Consider the following 20,321-nt stretch of genomic DNA (forward strand, 5'->3'; position numbering starts at 1 on the left):
GACGGAAGAGCTCGACGATTTTGGAGATAGGCGCTCGTGGGAGAGCTTGACGATTTTGGAGATAGGCGCTAGTGTGAGAGCTTGATGATTTTGGAGATAGGCGCTTGTGTGAGAGCTTGACAATTTCGGAGATAGGCGCTCGTGTGGGAGGTTGATGATTTCGGATATAGGCGCTCGTGGAAGAGCTTTAAGATCTTTGGATGTATGTGCTCGCAAGAGACGGAAGAGCTCAACGATTTTGGAGATAGGCGCTCGTGGGAGAGCTTGACGATTTTGGAGATGTGCGCTCGTGGGAGAGCAAAAAGATCTTTTGAGATAGGAGCTCGCGGGAGAGCTTGATGATTTTTGGAGATAGGTGCTCGTGGTAGAGCTTTAAGATCTTTGGATGTATGTGCTCGCATGAGACGGAAGAGCTCGACGATTTTGGAGATTGTGGGAGAGCTTGACGATTTTGGAGATGTGCGCTTTTGCGAGAGTTAGTGATTTTGAAGAGTTAGGCGTTTGTGCAAGAGCAAAGTTGTTTTAACGAGGAAAGTCTCGGTGAAGATACTAAAATCGATGCAAGGCGTGCTGGTCTTGTATAAAAGAGCTCGATGAGGTCAAATTTTTAGGTGTACTTGGTGAGATTAGTGTGAGGAGCATGAGAGATAAAGGAGGTCGGTCGTAGAGATGTGTTAGGCGAGATCGATGTGAAGTGCGTAAATGTGAGCACGAGGTATTTGAGCTCGACCACAATTGTTCGTTGAGGTCGGTACAAGTTGCGTTGAGGTTGCACGATATGCGTTAAGGTCAATGCATGTTGGATCGTGCACAAGGTGAGTCGAGGTCGACACAAAGCGTGTAAGCTCGGCAAGAATCTTTCGTCGACGTAGGAAGGTGAACTCGTTCTTGCTTGAGCTATGAGTTCGAATAGGTGAGTGAGTTCGGTGGGACTGAGTTAGCGAATGAGGTCGGTAATGAGTTCAGGGAGAATCGTTGTGAGATTTGCTGGCGATTTTGGTAACTGCTTTAGAGCTAGGCGAACTAGGATTTTCGCAATGTCTTATGATATATTGCGAAATTGCATGGCTTCCTAGCTCTAATCTGCTGCGAATTTGCAAAGCTGCCTACCTCCGATATGTTGCAAGTTTGCGAGACAGCCTAGGTTTGTTCTTCTACAGGTTTGCGGGAATCCTTAACTCTAATCTGGTGGGAGTTTGCCGAGCTGTCAACCTTTGTTCTTCTAGGAGTTTGACTAGCTATGTAGCTCTGATATTCTATAAATTTGTTGAGATGCCTAGCTCCATGCTTCTAGGAGTTTGTCGAGCTGTGTAGCTCTGATTCACTACGAGTTTGCTAAGATGCCTAGCACCGATATGCTAAGAATTTGCCGAGCTATGTAGCTCTGATCCACTGCAAGTTTGCTACGATGCATAGCAACGATATGCTGGGAGTTTGCCGAGCTGTGTAGCTCTGATCCACTATGAGTTTGCTAAGATGCCTAACAACGATATGTTGGGAGTTTGCGAAGTTCCCTAGTTTGATCTTTTGCACATTTATGGGAATGCCTAGCGCTGGGTGAAGAACGATCGGCGATAAGTCTTGTTTGGTGCGATGGATCTTGTCAACAAGATGGTTCTGTTCCATGTGATGGCTTTGTATAGTGAGAAGGTTCGGTGGAGGTTGAACGTTTTGTAAGTGATAAATGTAGTGTGGCATCGACAAAGGTGTAGCTCGTTATGATTATTGATGCTTAGCAAGACTGGAGATTAGTTTGGCGATTTGATGAAGATTGCTTTGTAGCTTGGTGAAGAACGCTCAATCGTTTGGTTCGGCGATGAGAATGCTTTGTAGTTCGGTGAGGACTGAACGCTCTGTGTTTTAGAGCTAGAAACGCTTGTTGGTTCTGCGATGAACGCTTGGTAAGTAACGCTCGCTTGTTAGGCAAGGATTGAACGTTCGAGGTTTTTGAGCTAGGAACGTTTGACAGTTTTGTTAAGAACGCTTGGTGAGTAATGCTCTACAAGGAACGCTTGACAGGGAACGCTTGCTTAGTGGATATAGATTTACGGGGATTGGCATTAGGTTTTGTGGATCCGTGTCGAGTAGCAAGGAAGTAGGTCCGCTTAGCACAATCGTCGAAAACGATTAGTGTGAATGTTGGTTGATTTTGCGTGGTACCAAACTTGGTTGGCATTACGATGGATTGTTATGGCCGTGAGTGCGGCAAACTTGTTTTGGCGAGCGAGGAGATGACGTAAGACTGAGTGATGATGTTGATTTTACGGATCTTCTTTTAGGCATGGGGAGATCGGCACGACTTTAAGTTATGTCGTGGATCATGTCTTCGTCATGCATTTTAGTAAAGGAAATGATCTTTGTATGTGCGAGATCGAGCTCGGCTTAACCGTAACTGGTAGTTTGATTCAGCATGATATTGTTTGTTATTTGGGAGCGAGACTAAGCTTGACTTCAGATTAGAATGCAAGGCTGGGCTTGGCTTATGTTGCGAAATTTAGATTCGGTGCGATCTGCAGCTCGGCTTATCCTATCTAAATACGCAATTAGGAGTTTGTCTTAGAGACGAAGTGACAATGATGAGACAGACGGAGAATTTAGTGATGACTTGAAGCTTGTTCTTGAGTTTTTTGTGCAAGGTTATCCTAAGCTTATATTTTGCGAGGTTTTCCTTGGCGTTTAAGCTTGATTTCGAAACGTATTATAGGGCAAGGCGTCCCTTGACTTATCCTGTATACGTTGAACTCGAATCACAAGGCTTACGTATGAAGTATGCGAGACTGACTCGTCGTACTTTGTAGGTGCGACGCTGGTGTCCGGCTTACCCTGTGGATGCCTCTAGGTAAGCGAGAACGTGCGAGCGGACTCGGCTTATATTGTTCTGCCTTACTATCAGCTTATTTAGTTCGAATCTGGGTCGGCTTTAAATCTTTAAGTGTAAGTTTTAGCTTACTTAAGTAAAGATGTGGATTATTTCTTCGAAAACAGGTTTTTTAGACCTATCTAACGAGCACCACTGCATCCATGTGGGAACGCGTTTTAGAATCGAACTCCTGGCCAGGGAGACGATGTGGGGATGACAAGTGTTACTCGTAAAAGTTAGACTTGTAGTAGTAACTTGTGTGCGCGTTAGAAAAATAACGTTTAGAAGAAGTTGCATATGTATCACCCAGAAGGGATTAAACCAATTGTTGTCTATATAGCAAATGAGCTCGGAAGCGAGCGTTTTTTTTTTTTTTTTTTTAATTTTGATGTATGCGCTTAGAGCTGAGCGTATCCGTCGTCGCGGAAATTCAGGTTCAGGAAACCAACACAAGGCTTGTCACGCTTAGCCATGTTGATCTGCCAAAGAGGATTAGGGACGTTGGTAAGTTGGGTTTAGGGACTGGGTGGGTTGTCTTCATGCTAGGCGATGAGTTCAGCGTGAGATCTAAATGAGGTGAACACACCGAGGATAGTGGAGAGATCGACACAGGGAGAAGCAAGCTCGTCATAGAAGAAGTTTGTTTTGCGGATTACTTTGATCACCGTGAGCTATCCTTTGCGACAATTCTGTTAAGTGTGGAGCTCGGCTTAGAGGATGCTCGACGAGTTGGCGAGATTCGTTGGAGAGGCGAGCTTGAGGAGCCAGAAGCGGAGCTCGGCGAAGATGATGTGCGGTCTAGCGAGGTTGAGAGATTCGTTCCACCTCCAGTTATCGCGGATTTAATGCGGAGCTCAATGGATTGGATCTTAGCGACCATGAGGGAGAGTTCAGCGAGTATGGTGGACTGGATCGTCTCATGGTGGGGAACGGGTTTGACAATTTGGTTGCGAATAATCTTTCCCTCTTTCTTTTGAGATGTTTGGCCATGTGATATTGCCGATTGTCGTTGCTCCAATGAGTTTGTACTTCAAAGATTTTTGTGTTTGGCGCCTTGTCGACAAGACTTCTTCTCTGGTCGGTGAGACCTTTTGACTGGTTTTACGCTATTACTTCCCAAGGTTGGAGCAACTTCAAGTCGTCGGGTCGACTAGTTGGTCGAGTCGGCAAGGCCTCTTGCACCTGATTGGTGTGGTCTTTAAGTTACTCGATCGCAAGTTCTCCGAGTAAAAGGTCGATGAGGTTACTTGACTTGGTCGGTAAGACTTCTTCTAAGGTTGGCATTGCTTCTTAACTGGGTCGGCGAGCTAGACGAGCTGGACGAGCTTTGCAATTAAGTAACGAACCGATATGTATACGAGGAGATAGTTGCTGAGGAGATGTGAAAAGCTTGAAGACGAGCCCGATGTGGTAGTTGGACGAGCTGGCATTTGACGAGCAAGAACTGGTAGATTGAGTAGTTGACTGTTGACGAGAAGAAACTTTTGGATTGACGAGCTGACAGTCGATGAGCTGGAACTATCGGATTAACGAGCTGACAGTTGATGAGCACGAACTGTCGGGGTTGACGATTTAACATTCGACGAGCAGGAACTTTTGGATAGACGAGCTGACAGTTGACGAATAGGAATTCTCGGGTTGACGACCTGATAGTTGGTGAGCACGAACTGTCAAATTGACGAGATCAGCGTTGACGGGCATGTATATCGGATTGACGAGCTAATTAGCAAGCATAAGACTATGTGTGCTATGAGATGGACGAGATTCTCATGACGTTGAAGCTCAGCAGTTACGCCGTTTTGAGATGAGCTGGCGGTTAGGCAAACTAGGCAGCTAGACGACGAGCTATCAGTTAGGCGACGAGCTGGCTGGTAAGTGACGAGTTGGCTGCTAGGCGACGAACGATCAGTTGGACGACGAGCTGGCTACTAGGCGACGATCTATCAGCTAAGCGACGAGCTAGCTTCTAGGCGATGAGCTGGCTACTTGGCGACGAGCTTGCTGCAATTCGACGAACTGGCGGCTAGGCAACGAGCTGGACGAAGGAGATGGTGGCTATCGAGTCGGATTGAGGTCGTTTAAGACGAGTTTGTCCAGGTAAGTCCTCTTGGTTGCAGTTTTATCGAGATTGGAATAGTCTGTCTTGGCAGCCTTTGAAGGAAGATAGCAGGTGCAGGTGAGTAACCGGGTCGGCTTGAGGGGTATGCTTGATTCCCTACTCTTTCAACGGTTATGTTGAGGTGCTCGGCCGTCCTTGCATCATGTTAGTTGATCCAGTTGAAGAAAGGTCTAACTCTGGTGCAGAGCAGAGTTATATCCTTCATAGTAATTTGTAATTTTTAGAGCTCTCGATCGCGCGCACCGATATCGTCATCTTCTATTCGGCGTGTCCGAGTGTCGATGTTTGGCTGGTTGTCACGGTTCGGCGCATTTTCACGGGTGTGCTCGTCGATAGACCCAACGACGATGGAAGCATGCCTGTTGCGTCGGTTCGCCGGTCTTTCTTTGATTGGAGTTCGCTGGGGCGGTACTGTTTCGGCATCGCTAAGTTGTCGACCGGCGCGAGCTGCAGAGGACTGGAGTTGCTAGATCTGATTCTGCGAGGCCTTTTGGGCAGCGACAATCGCGTTGATGCGTTCGGCAGTTCTTGCGTCCTGTAAGTCGAGTCGGTCGAGGTAAGATCGGATGACTTCGTCGAGATTGGTTTTTCGTGGAGTTGTTTCTCCGGGTTCAGCAGGAGCTGTGACAAGAGTTACGTCGGGAGCTGCGATAGGAGCTGCGGCTGGAACTGCGACAGGAGCTGCGGCTGGAGGTGGTGTCGTTGGCCGAGCTGGTGGTGGCATCGTTGGTCGAGCTGGTGGTGCGGCACGAGGCGCTCTGGTTCTGACTCCTTAATATTAGAAGAAAACTCTGCCTAGCCCCACAGTGGGCGCCAATTGTTTGTACCGAGGTTGTAACAATAAATAACTAAGGGGTTTGGGGAGAACGGAGTAACTTCTTTATTAATGACGAACGGAAAGACAGTAATTAACAGAACGGAAAACCGTAAGTACAGAACGGAGAACCGAAAGTACAGGTCAGAAAACTAATATTAATGGTCGGAAAACCTGAAAATACAGAACGAAAAACCAGAAAGTAAGAGATAAAGAGCTAGGCAGCAATTCTCTCTTAAATTCTCAGAGTGGTGACTTAGGTTCTCCAATCCCTTCTTAGTAGTGGATCTCCTCTTATTTATAGGCAAGGAGCTGATCTAGGGTTCTCTTAGTCTCTCTTGCGATATCTCCGTTTTGCCCTTCTGAATTTATCGGGCTGGGCCGAGCCGTGATGGGCCGAGCCGTGATGGCCGAGCTGTGATGGGCCGAGCAGTCATTTTGATGGGCCGTTGTTCTGATGGGCCGTTCTTCCTTGTTAGGAGCTTTATTGACTTGTTCTATTTGTGTTTGGGCCGAATTGGGCATGGAGGGCAAAGCCCGTATCCCACACCTCTATAAACTCAAACATTTTACCCAAAATACCTTAAAAAGACCTTAAAATTAGCAAAAATTGGGTCTATGATGGTTTCACCTGTTTGATTGTCGATCCATGATTCTAGTGTATTTTGCATGACTTCTGCTTAGACTCTGTTGAAAGGTTTCTCTTAGATTTTGTCATGATGGTGTGACTTGACTGTTTTACTTTCTCAGGAGAATGGGGTCAGAGGGAAACATGAAGAACTTGGTTGTTTCACAAGTAACCATTAGTGGGTTTGGGGAATCAACTACTACAAAAGAACTTACAGATTACCTTGAAAACGAAGTAGGACAACTCATTTGCTCGGTATGAGAATAAATTGACAATAGTCTTAGATTATCTAAAGACACAAAGGATGAATACAGAGCACGTGAGGCCGCAGACTTACGTTCAAAGTAGGGGTGCAATTGACCCCGATTAAATTTAAAAACCTTTATTTACCCATTGTACGAAATGAGTCACGCTTCCTCTGAAAGGTTCAAAATCATTTGGGAAGTCAAATTGAATGGCCGGATAAAAAAATATTGTTTATAAGCATTTATAAGAAAATTTAAGTAATATTTTAAAAATAAAAAAGCTTTTTTAACAAGATATTTATAAGCTTTCATAAGCTTTTATAGGATTCTTTTATAAAAAAAAAATTATAAGCTTCAATAATTTAAGTTTTTAAATTTTCTTATAAAAACTTATCTAAGAAGTCAACATCTGATAAAAGCTTATAAACATCTTATAAACCTTATAAATATTTTCTTAATTATAAACATCTTATAAAAGCTTATAAAAATTTTATTAGCTTATAGGAGAAGTCAACATCTGATGAAACGTTTTATAATGGAAGCTTATAAAGCTTATAGAGCTTATAATTTAGTTTATTAAATTTTTTTCATAAAAGCTTGTCTGAGAAGTCAACATCTGATATAAGCTTATAAATATTTTATAAAATACTGATACTTTTAGTACTGATAAATATATAAAGATAAATCTGATGAATACGGCGTAACAATAACATAATTTAACCGTAGTCCAATGATAAATCAGCTATAGAATGTTTTGTAAACTGCAAAAAAGTCATTTGACATCGATTCAATGTTATGGACACTTTGTTCAACATCCCTGTTGTATGCTTGATTACAAACCTAATTTTTTGCAAATAAGCAAACCATGAAGCATGTCGAAAAAACTATTTTGAGACCCCGTGTGTTTAACGCGTCATGATTGGTAAAGAGAACAACAGTAGATGAAATAAATAATGTCTCCAATCTTTGATGACTTGCACCACGAGATAGAGTTCTACGTCATATGTGTTATGATGCCTCATGATCCTAAAAATCTTTTCTCTAAAAAAACTATAGACTGACCAGTTTGACTTAAGACAGCTCCAATTCCGCATTTAGAGGCATCGCAGTGAAGTTCAAAAGGTAAAGCAAAATTTGGCAAAATAAGCACAAGCGCTGAAGTTAGCTTTTCCTTTAAGACCCGAAAAGCTTCACATGTTGCACCAGTCCACATGAAAGTAGAGGCTTTAATATAATATGTTAAAAGAGATATAATGCTACTGAAGAGAGGCACAAATCATCAATAAAATGAGGCGAGACCATGAAAACTCCTCAAGTTCGTGACAGATTTAGGTGTCGTCCAAGAGTTAGTTGTTGATATCTTAGTTTGATCCACTTCAAGACAACAAGTCAGGATAATATACATAAGAAAATGAATATGTAAAATACCAAAAACACATTTTTTAGTTGCTGCAATTTTTCAACGAAAGACTGATAACACGTCCTGCAAGGAGACACTTAAAATCAAGATGTCATCGAACTAAACCACGACACAATGATCGATGCAGTGGCAGAGAGTTTGGTTCATGACAAGCTTAAAAGTACATGGTGCATTCGATAAACAAAAGGCATCACCATCCATTTAAAAACACCCTCTCTTGTTTTGAAGTTTGAACACAATTGCTCGGTCTAATATGAATTTGAGGATAACCACTCTTCAAGTCCAATTTAGTGAAATAGAAGAATACCCAATCTAGTCAAGAAAATTGTAAAAAACATGGAATCGAAAATCGATAACAAACAGTACTCTAATTTATTGTCGGGCTATAAACACACATGCGTAAAGTCCCATCCATTTTGGGAATGAGCAACGCCAACACCGTACAAGGACTCAAGCTTTCAATTAGATAAACTTTAGCAAGCAATTCCTCTACTTGGCGTCGAAGCTCATCGTGTTCTTGATGACTTATTCGATAGTGCAGACAATTAGGCAAAACCTTATAAGGAGGTAATATCAATACAATGTTATATATCACATAATGGTGGTAATCTCTCGGCAAACACATCATGAAATTCTGAGAAACACATTACTCTGAGATGCGTAATCAGTTTTGGTGTTTAGCCAAGCTAGTCAATAAAACTTTGGGTGTGTTTCAATAAACAATGCCAATTTTGTTGCTATGTTTTGAGAAGTCACATTTAGTACAGCTGCTCGAAGCAATGATAATTTGCCAAAACTTACCTTGTATGGTACAAAAAATGTTAATTCATAACCAAGCATTGTTAACACCTTGTGGACTGATGCAGTTAAGACGTAACATCATTATTGAACCTGTATCACCCTCCACTAGCTCATCTTAAATTGAGGGACTATTAACATCAAGTGCGACATCAAGATGATTGTCCATGGCGTACACCACCACATCCAAAACATTTGAAAGACCTAAAGCAAGGCTTTTTAATCATAGTGTTGTTATATCCACCATCTGGAACTCGTGTTTGATCCATCACCATTGTGCTGGTGTTAGTCACATGTCTGATATGCGTCCGTGAATTACTTTAAGTTACTGTCAGATTTTGAGTTTATTGTTTAATTAAAAGAGCATGCTGGTTGTTATGGACAATATCGTCTTCCTCATTGTCCTTCTTGTTGTTAAGAGCTTCACAACAAGCTAAGGCAATATTGGAGCAGGATCTCGTGCTTGTACAATTGCATGAACATACGTTTCTATCGAGGTTTACTTCGTATCACTTATAATTTGTTGAAATGCTGCTAACATCTCACGAACCGCATATTGCTAGTCTTTGACTTAGGAGACATGATTGGGATTAGTATGTCTCAGGTACCAACTGTTGAAGCGGATAATAACAAGAGCTTCTCGTATATCAATGGATCACGACAAGAGCATGTTGCTTAGAACTCAAGCCTTCTTTGAGAAGAAAAGAGGAGAGAGTTCAAAAACTTTATTGATCAAATTAATTATTTTGGACTTTTTTTTTATAATACCAAAATTAACCTTATTATAAATTATTGTAATTTACTATTATTATAAAAATTATAAGAAGTTAAAACTAGATTTACGTATTATTAAATCTCTTATATAAAAAAAATTTGTCCTAAAAAAATCTTGTTTCGTATTGAAAATCCTCATATTTAAGAGGGTTCTCAATCGACGAATCTAGCGTATTTTGGATGTTCCGTTGGTGGTAATAAATGTAATCTCAGCACTATAAACTCTCAAGCAGATTTATGTTGAACACTCGTATCAGGCCCGGCTCACTAGGATGGGGCAGAGGTGCGACGGCCTAAGGTTTATCCCTACTTAAAAACTTTACATAAGAAAAAGCCTTATTCTTGGAAAAAAATAATTGTCCAATATAATTGATAAAAATTCCAAATTTTGTTATAAGATATATTAAAAAGTCTCATTTTTATATCTAAACGATTTCTTTTATATACAAAAGAGCCCATATTTTTGAAAAATGTTAAAACACTCAAAATTTACTTCAAAGAATGCCCAAAAAAAAAAATCATAACAAAAGGTCCAAAAAAGAAAAGTTTGCCCTAAGCCTCAAATTTATGAGTGGATTTTCATGGATGTGCATGATAACCTCTTTAGTGACAAGGTTTTGATATTTCTAGCTAGTACTATTGGTACTTTCAAGAAATTGCACCCGAACAGAGAAATAGGTACTCGTTTAGATATGGTGCAAACATGTTGGTGGTGAATGGTGATGAACCTACAGAAATCACTACATGACCGAATTTGTATTACATATATATTTTAAAATTTGTGTTCCATCATCGTTTAGCTAAGTTATGTTTTTATTATAACATGTATAATTTAAACCAAATAAAAAATTGAGTTATGCATTTTAATAGACAAGAAAATACTACATAATTTAGAGTCGAGAGAAAAAAATATAGGTTACACATATAAATAACATTGAAATATTTTATAAACTAAAGAATCTAAATAAGCATGATAAATTTATCAAAATAAGTAACACAACAAAAGTTTTTTGTTGGTCTTATGCTTAACAATGATCTTATAGAAAAAAATTATATGATATATTAAATCTTTTTTTTATATAAGATAAATCAGTTATAGTAAAATGTAACTAGTTTTTTTTTTTTTTACGTCAAATAAAGAGAAGGAAATAATTTATCATATATATAGAAAAATAATCTCAAATAAATAAAACGATATTTTAGTTTGACTTAAATAAATAGAAATTAAATATCTAACACATATAAATTAATTTTATCTACAGCTGCCTTTTCTGTTTTTTTTTTGGAACAAATCCAAAACTATGTCTATAATCAAAATAATATAATTGTTATAAATCATAACGCAAATGAAATAATATTATAGAATTAGAAATATGAGGGGGAGAGAGTAGACGAGAGAAATAATAATTGTTTGCTCTTCATCTTATGTCTTATGATTAACAACGAACAACCATATATATACAAACAAAAGACTTGGTAAAGAAGTTTTGTAGTTTGGGGAGAAAGACTCTTAATGGCTAAGTCTTATATAAATAAAATCAAAAACTAGATGGATAATCACTAATGATTATTTGTTTATAACACTCACCCTTGATTATCCATCACTTTTTATGAATTACGTACTGTCTCGTTAAAAACCTTATCATGGAAAAACCCACTAGGATAAAAACCATGACAAGGAAAAAAGAGTACAGTGACGTGAACTCCCCCTCGAAGAGACTTCACAGGTCTCGTAGGTGATACATCTTGATCATTCTTTTCGTTCCTTTTGATCTCGTCAATATATGACAAAGATTTTGTAAGAGAGATAGACCTTTACTTTTATGTCTATCTTTTGCGTGTTCTTTGCTGCCTCGTTAAAAACCTTTTCATGGAAAAATCAAGTGGGATAAAAACCATGATAAGGAAAAAAGAGTACAGCCACGCTCATCATCATATGTCTCCTCCTGGAAGCATCTTCTTCAAAAGATGAATTTTGATATGTGAAGAAGATTTCTGAATGTTGTAGCTCGAAGCGCTTTTCTGCTACATTGTGTTTTGGGCGAACGTACTGGAAATCAATTTCTTGATTTTTCTTGAGGTCTTGAATGTAACAGAAGAATCTTGGAGAAATATTTCTTGTCATGTCGCTCTTGACATAGCTTCCTTTGAACTGGGAAACATATGCAACATTGTCTTGTTGTTGACTCTTCATTGGTGACTATATTGCTTGCTTCTTATATATGTTGATGACGTTAATCTAAGCCATACATCTTTTTGACATGCTTCATGAAGTGCAATAATTTTGGCATGACTTGAGCAAGCTACGACCAAAGTCTGCTACTAGAAACACCGCGAGCTTGTTGTTTTGCGATATATTTTTATATGGTTTGATATAAATCCTTCATCTATAAAACTTATTAAACCAAAATTCGAGATTTCTAGAATAAAATAAGTCCAACTCAATCTAACCTTGCAGATTATAAAGGACATGTTCTTACTTATCTCGATGTCTAGCCGAGGGAGATGAGTTAATCCTGCAAGTAGATCAATAGCAAATGCTAGATACAATTCACAAAATATATAAATACTCGTCAGCATTTATATATAGTGTTTCATGACCAAATATATAGAGTCGACTTCCTTTAGAAGTGACTAATATAACATCAATTACTTTAGATGTTTAGTTGGAATATCTGGAGACACTTTTGTCTTTCCAAGATCTTTTATTCCAATTAACTCTTTAAGAGTTTTGATGATCAAAATCATTATGTTTATAAATTCCAGGGAATATAATTATAATATATATCTTTCAAGGATTAGTTCTTTAGACATCCCATGAGGCGTAGTTAAGTTATTTATATAGCATCAATTCAATATCGAGTGATTTTGACAAATCCCGGCGCGACACACCGTTTTGTCTTAAGTATCATAACACTCTTTTTGATGTTTGGACCATATGTCCAGAAATTACTCGTTTCTTATACGAGATTAATATAGACTTGACTCTCTTTATTTATTGGCCAATATATCTCTTTACGCTCACAGAGCGGAGATTCATGATCCTCATTAATTACATTACACGCTAGATCATTATAAATGATTTTATTTAGGTACCTGATTTTGTTATTAACCATGTCAATCGGTCTCTTTACTCTTCTTCAGGAGTCTCTTTACTCTTCTTTAAGAGTCTATATGCTCCTCTTTTAAGAGTTTAATCCTCTATATAACAATTTGCTCTTTTTTCTTTTCGAGGGTTTTCTTTATATTTGAAACCAAAAATGTTTATCACGTTCTTTAACGTGTTATAGACAATAATATGTCATCTGCCAGAGACATATTTTTTTTTTGGAGCATTTTTAGCTGGGATATGAGTTTTTCTATGAACTCTCTAAGTTCATATTTATTTGTATGAGGATCAATAATTTTATAAAATCTCATTCATCAGCTGTTTGCATTTGATTTGCAATATACTCTGAATAGTGATCATTTTGAATTTTTGAACTCTTAAGTTCATATTTATTTGTTCAAAGATCCAAACTATTCAATAAATCTTCCATAGTGATGGAGAATTTTTATCATCAACATTATGATTTGCAAATCTTGCAATTGGCACATCTCTAAAAGATGGCTCAATATTAATAGAGTGAAGATTTATCTCCAACATCTCTAAATTTCATCCTCTTTGGATGATATTTTTATGTGGTGCAGAAGAGCATTTATAATATATATCTCACACCCATAAAATTTAAAATGATAAATATTTGATCTCTAATCATGTATAAATAACATGAGAGAAATATTTCTTATGAATCGTTGGCCTTATATAGAATCATCATGTTCCATATAAAAACATGGAGATTAAATCATCATAAATTGTTTTGCAATCACTTGGATTTGCATTATGAACGATTTATTAAAGCTCAATTTGAGAGTAAACATCATTTTTAGATGTTCCACTTTATGTTAAAGTGATAACTTTTAGGATATGACTTCACCAGAGTTATCTCGCTCTAGGGCGTCAAATTCACCAAAGTTTATCGACTTATTATCGATGTGGGATTCCTTTAATTCTCCCCCTCGAGATAATAACTCTTAAAGTTTATTCATCTCGAAATGAATCTCACTTTAGGATCAATAACATGTATGAACGGGATCATATATTTAAATTTGGATCCTCTTAAAAATGTGGGACTTGTAATTATTCCTCCCAAGATTATGGCTTTTCAAGCCTATTTCTCTTGTACCGGATCTAATTTTAGATCGGTTATATTTTAGATTTAATTTGGAGAATATTTAGGAAATCGACCATCATATACTATGAGCTTATTAAAAAAATGGTGATTTGGCCAAAAATCATATGATTCTGGAGGCATAGCCTACCACAAAATGAAGGAGAAGGTATACAACCATCGAATCCATAATATATAAATAAATTTACCATATATTAAATTTTACCATCTTTATTTTTGTATGATATAATCATACATGTGTGTGTCTCCATTGTGGTCAAACATTTGACACCATATTAATTTATAGTCTCAATATAATAATAATAAATATCTTTAAAACTGTACGAGTTTCCTTGGAGACTTTGGAAAACACAAAACATCGATTATTATGAATCTGATGTATTTGGAAGTCGAGAGACTAGCTCATCTAGATCTTCTCATTATTTGTGCACTTTCTAAACATACATCGACAAGTGCTTCATATATTCTCATAAGAAAACTATATTTTTAATTTTAAAAATACTTTAATGTTTTTAAATATTATGTAACACATATTAATTTTTTACGAATAAAACCAATATAAATAATTAAGCATATATGTTCAATAACAATTTGTAGAATAGATGAATGAATGGCAATGCTCTCTGAGGGCGATTTTCTGGGCGACTTCGTACCCGTTCTTCATCAATTGATTTCTCCACGATGGAGTGCTTTTCCGACGATCGGAATCCGTTTTTTTCTATGGAATTTCGATGGTGGTTACTCTCTGCCTAACAGTTATAATGTCAGTTTTCATTCTCCTTCCAATTCGGAAAGTAACTACCCTCATAAACCGCCATGGTTCCAACTCTATAAATCCTCCAATTCGATTTCCCTCCTTTCACTTTCTAATTTCAATTCCCCCCGTTCTTTACCACCACAAAACATGACTATAGACTGCGTAAATCCGTTCAAGACCTGAATTTGGGAATTGATGACGAACCGGTGGCTCTTACTCCGAAGTTCTGTTCCCAGGCAGCGTATGTGAATCGTTTCTCGGTGGTGGTCACAACCGTGAATCCTCGTAAGCAGAACCTTCGTGCCTTAATTGGACAGATGTCAAGAGTTTGGGGTTTCCCCGACTCGTGTGTTGGCAGAATCCTTGAAAGAGGTAGAGTCCAATTTAAATTCCAAACCGAAGAAGCAATGAATTTGGTACTTCGTCGTGGACCGTGGTCGTTTAATGATTGGATGCTCTCAATCCATCGCTGGTATCCAAACATCAGTGAAACCGAGTTGAAGATCATACCGTTTTGGGTGCAAATTACGGGTATCCCACTTCTCTTCCTTACTAATGCGATGGCACGATGTGTTGGAAATAGGCTAGGAATTGTGTCTACTGTTGACTTTGATGAGAATTCGAATCATGTTGGATTTGTAAGGGTAAAAATTGATTGGAATCTAGATGATCCGCTTCGATTTCAAAGGAATTTTCAATTTGCTGTTGATGAAAACACTGTGATTAAGTACCGGTTTGAGAGACTTAGGAACTTCTGTTCCAAATGCGGTTCTCTGAAACATGATGTGAAGGAATGTGTTCTTGCCTTTGATGATGAAGACCCAGCGGAAATTAGCGATGATGACAATGATGATGATGATAATCAAGGGGATAACAAGGATAAGGACATGAGTGACACCGATACCCTTCAAACAGTTGACCCTGCAACTCTCATCCCTGGTCTTACTCAACCGTTCTCAACTGGAAATAAGGGTCCGAACACACAAAACACTACGGTCTTCTCTGTTCCAAGTGTCTTTGAAGACACAGACCTCACTGTGGAAAGGCTTCGATACCTGCACGCCAAACTAGCGAGAGTAAGGACTCAGACACCAATTTCCAATGATCTCCTTGAGGATTCTTCTGACAATGCACAAAACCAGTTTGTCCTACTGAAGCGAAAGCGAGTTCAATTTGAGGACATGTATCGAAAGGTGGAGGCAGCAGATGAGATGGCGGTCCTGAGCCAACTCTGTAAGAAGGAAAGAAAGGCTGAATCTGCGGGTTCCTGTTCCATTCACAATGGTTTAGACGGAGGCGCGGGGGGCCCTGTACCCCCAAGGGATCCAATATGAGGATCATCTCATGGAATTGTCAGGGCATAGGTGTTCCGCTGACTCAGTCCCGGCTTTTCCGTTTAAATCGCATATATAAGTATGATATTCTATTTCTTATTGAAACACTTAATCAGTGTGATGTTCTACATAAATTAGCTTGTGATTTGGGATTTTCTAATGTAATAACTCAGCCCCCCAATGGAAGGAGTGGTGGCTTAGCTCTTATGTGGAAAAACAATGTATCTTTGTCCTTGATTTCTCAGGATGAAAGGATCATTGATACCTTTGTAACATATAATAATAAGAGCTTCTACTTGTCTTGTGTGTATGGCCATCCTATTCAATCTGAACGTCATCATCTTTGGCAACAACTTGAACAAATTTCAGACAATCGCAATGCTGAATGGTTGTTAATTGGAGATTTTAATGAGATATTATCCAATGATGAGAAGATTGGTGGTCCTTTGAGAGAAGAGTGGACTTCCAGAAATTTCAGAAACATGATTTCATATTGTGATCTTGAAGATATGAGATCAAGAGGGGATAGGTTTACATGGGTTGGTGAAAGACACACGTTCACTGTGAAGTGTTGTTTGGACAGAGCCTTCACTAATTCAGTTTGGTCTGCAACTTATCCTAATGCTGAAACTGAATTTTTGGACTTCTCCGGTTCAGATCATAAACCGGTTTTGGTCCATACCAATGACTCATTTGCACAACGACAAAAGCCCTTTAGGTTTGATAACTGACTGGTTGATATCCCCACGTTCAAACGTGTCGTTCACGAAGGTTGGAAAACTTCTCACAATTCTCAATCAATTGCCATTACAGAACGAATCTGATGCTGTCGTCAAGCTATGGCAAAACTGAAACATCGATCAAATTTAAATTCGGATCTGCACATAAAGACACTTCATGAACGTTTAAACAGAGCGATGGAGAGTACGGTTAGAGTTGAAAGGCAACATATACCCCAAATACAAGAGTCGTTGACAAAGGCTTATAGTGATGAGGAAAAATATTGGAAACAAAAGAGCCGTAACCAATGGATGAAGGAGGGTGATCGTAACACAGGTTACTTTCATGCTTGTGCAAAGGTTCGAATTTCACAGAACAGGATAAACTCAATTAGTGATGATCAAGGACACATATACACGGGAGACAAAGAGATTGGTCGTCACGCCCAAGATTTCTTCACAACTATCTACAACACAAATGGAGTACAAGTTTCCCCAATTGATTTTGCAGATTTTCCTTCAACTGTTACTAATACAATCAACTTGGATCTTACGAAACCTTTTAGTGATAGTGAAATATATGATACAATAAGTCAGATTGGAGATGATAAGGCACCGGGTCCAGACGGTTTGACTGCGAGATTTTATAAACGATGCTGGGACATAGTAGGTCAAGATGTCATTCAGGAGGTGAAGCATTTCTTTGAGTCATCAACTATGAAGACGAGCATCAATCATACTAATATATGCATGATTCCAAAGATCCAAAATCCTACAACACTATCAGATTACAGACCCATCGCATTGTGTAATGTATTATACAAAATCATTTCAAAATGCTTGGTGACACGTCTTAAAGCTCACTTAGATTCAATCGTCTCGAATTCTCAAGCTGCTTTTATCCCGGGTAGAATCATTAATGATAATGTTGTGATGGCACATGAGATCATGCATTCTCTGAAGGTACGAAAGCGAGTCTCAAAAACATATATGGCTGTGAAAACAGATGTTAGCAAAGCATATGATAGAGTTGAATGGGATTTCTTGGAAACGACAATGCAACTCTTTGGTTTTTGTGACAAATGGATAGGGTGGATTATGGCTGCCGTTAAATCTGTACACTACTCTGTCTTGATTAATGGATCACCACATGGATATATATCTCCAACCCGTGGAATTCGACAAGGCGATCCATTATCACCATATTTATTCATCTTATGCGGAGACATCTTTAGCCATCTCATTAAAACTAAAGCATTGAGTGGTGATATTCGTGGAGTGCGTATTGGCAACGGCGCAACGGCGATAACGCATTTACAATTTGCGGATGATTCACTCTTCTTCTGTCAAGCTAATGTAAAAAACTGCCAAGCTCTAAAAGATGTTTTTGACGTTTATGAATATTACTCGGGACATAAAATAAATGTTCAGAAATCATTAATCACTTTTGGCTCCCGGGTTTATGGCTCTACTCAATTACGTCTAAAAACTCTTTTGAATATACCAAATCAAGGAGGTGGGGGTAAGTATTTGGGCCTTCCCGAACAGTTTGGTCGAAAAAAGAAAGAAATGTTCAGTTACATCATCGAACGCGTCAAAAAACGAACAGCCTCTTGGAGTGCAAAGTTCCTCTCGCCAACCGGAAAGGAGATAATGCTAAAATCGGTTGCTTTAGCAATGCCTGTGTACGCGATGTCATGTTTCAAACTTCCTCAAAGTATTGTTTCAGAGATTGAATCTCATCTAATGAATTTCTGGTGGGAAAAATCTACAAACCAAAGGGGTATACCTTGGATTGCATGGAAGAGACTTCAATTGTCTAAGAAAGAAGGCGGCCTTGGTTTCCGAGACCTTGCAAAATTTAATGATGCTCTTCTTGCAAAACAAGCTTGGCGGATAATCAAACATCCGAGTTCTCTATTTGCACGAGTCATGAAAGCTCGATATTTTAAAGATGACTCAATACTTGATGCCAAAAAAAGAAATCAACAGTCCTATGGTTGGGCTTCCTTACTATCCGGTATAACATTATTAAAAAAGGGTACAAGATATGTGATTGGTGATGGAAAACAGGCTCGAATAGGGTTTGATAATGTCGTTGATTCTCATCCACCCCGTCCTTTGATCACAGAAGAAAAATATAAGGAGCTATCAATGGATAACTTGTTCTCGCATAGAGGTTTAAGCCGTTCTTGGGATGACTCCAAAATTACAAAATATGTGGATCAAAGGGATCATGCATACCTTAAACGAAACTATCTATCCAAAAACCCTATTCCGGACAAACTTATTTAGAATTACAACTTCACCGGAGATTATACTGTCCGCTCTGGCTATTGGTTTCTCACTCATGACCCGTTTGACACCTCTCGAGCAATCATTCAGCCACATGGTTCGATCGAATTAAAAAATAAGATATGGCACTTGCCTATTATGCCGAAATTAAAACATTTTCTGTGGCGAATTCTTTCTCGGGCATTACCAACTACAGAACGATTAACTACAAGGGGAATGCGGATAGATCCTGGCTGTCCACGTTGCCGAAAGGAAAACGAATCCATCAATCATGCTCTATTCACATGTCCATTTGCAGATATGGCTAGGCGACTATTGGATCCAACGCTCTATAGGAACTTTCCGATATCCAACAACATTGAAGATAACATCTCCAATATTTTCCTATTCCTCCAGACCGCCACGATACACGATTCTCAGAAACTTAGTCCATTCTGCTTGATGTGGCGAATATGGAAAGCAAGAAATAACGTGGTATTCAATAACTTCCGAGAGAGTCCTTCAATAACGGTTTTAAGAGCACAGGCTGAAACAAAGGATTGGCTTAATGCTACACAAATTCAAGGTCCACGACGACCACTGAACCGATCGAACGCCACACCGAAGAATTCATGGACAACACCACCAATACCGTATTTCAAGTGCAATTTTGATGCTAGTTTTGATGTGCAGAATCTAACGGCAAGGGGTGGATGGCTAATTCGAGACCATAACGGGACACCAAAACATTGGGGTTCGATGACTTTAGAACACACAAGCACACCTTTAGAGGCTGAAACAAAGGCGCTCTTGGCAGCACTACAACAAACATGGATCCGAGGTTATACTCATGTCATCTTTGAAGGAGATTGTCAGACTTTGATAAATCTGGTTGCGAGGTCTACATCCCATGGCTCTTTAGCAAATTTATTAATCGATATCCATTTTTGGGAAGCAAAATTCACTAGCTGTCAGTTTAAATTCATTAGGAGAGTGGGCAATAATATAGCGCATAATTTAGCAAAGTTTGGTTGTAATTCATCTGATTTTTATTCTGACTTTGGTTCTCTGCCAAATTGGCTCTGTAATAACTCTGTTTAATCAATAAAAGTGTTTTGTCGAAAAAAAAAATAAAAAATAATTAAGCATATAAATTCACAAAAATAATAACAGATGGACTATAGCCTTTTTATGCAAGAATTCAGGAGGCATAGCATTCCATATTAGAATTCAATAGGTATAGCTTTTGTTTGATCGTATAGAAGGAGGCAGAGCCTACCATATATAACGATCAATTCCGATAAAAGCATAACCTTTTATTTGATCATTAAGGAAGCATAGTCTACC

The 20,321-nt window shown here is 38.7% G+C and overlaps 2 protein-coding genes and 3 pseudogenes across 5 annotated transcripts; 3 read left to right on the plus strand and 2 right to left on the minus strand.

Moving 5' to 3' along the window:
• Positions 1 to 1,994: 1,994 nt before the first annotated feature.
• AT5G35067 (uncharacterized protein) lies at positions 1,995 to 2,460 on the plus strand (the record flags this gene model as incomplete). Its single annotated transcript, NM_001344093.1, has 2 exons — positions 1,995 to 2,095; positions 2,280 to 2,460. 2 exons carry the CDS (start codon positions 1,995 to 1,997, stop codon positions 2,458 to 2,460), a joined length of 282 nt encoding a protein of 93 aa, NP_001330403.1.
• Positions 2,461 to 3,252: 792 nt separating this feature from the next.
• Positions 3,253 to 3,435, plus strand: AT5G35069 (uncharacterized protein; the record flags this gene model as incomplete). The annotated part of the gene is made up of 1 exon (NM_001125837.1): positions 3,253 to 3,435. One exon carries the CDS (start codon positions 3,253 to 3,255, stop codon positions 3,433 to 3,435), a length of 183 nt encoding a protein of 60 aa, NP_001119309.1.
• Positions 3,436 to 3,758: 323 nt separating this feature from the next.
• AT5G35070 lies at positions 3,759 to 5,768 on the minus strand (annotated as a pseudogene). The gene has a single exon.
• Positions 5,769 to 7,434: 1,666 nt separating this feature from the next.
• On the minus strand, positions 7,435 to 8,772 carry AT5G35073 (annotated as a pseudogene; the record flags this gene model as incomplete). Its single annotated transcript has 1 exon — positions 7,435 to 8,772.
• A 6,111-nt stretch (positions 8,773 to 14,883) lies between these two features.
• AT5G35076 lies at positions 14,884 to 20,061 on the plus strand (annotated as a pseudogene; the record flags this gene model as incomplete). The annotated part of the gene is made up of 1 exon: positions 14,884 to 20,061.
• Positions 20,062 to 20,321: the final 260 nt, after the last annotated feature.

This window comes from Arabidopsis thaliana, chromosome 5 (genome assembly GCF_000001735.4).
Source record: "Arabidopsis thaliana chromosome 5, partial sequence".
Taxonomy (NCBI): domain Eukaryota; kingdom Viridiplantae; phylum Streptophyta; class Magnoliopsida; order Brassicales; family Brassicaceae; genus Arabidopsis; species Arabidopsis thaliana.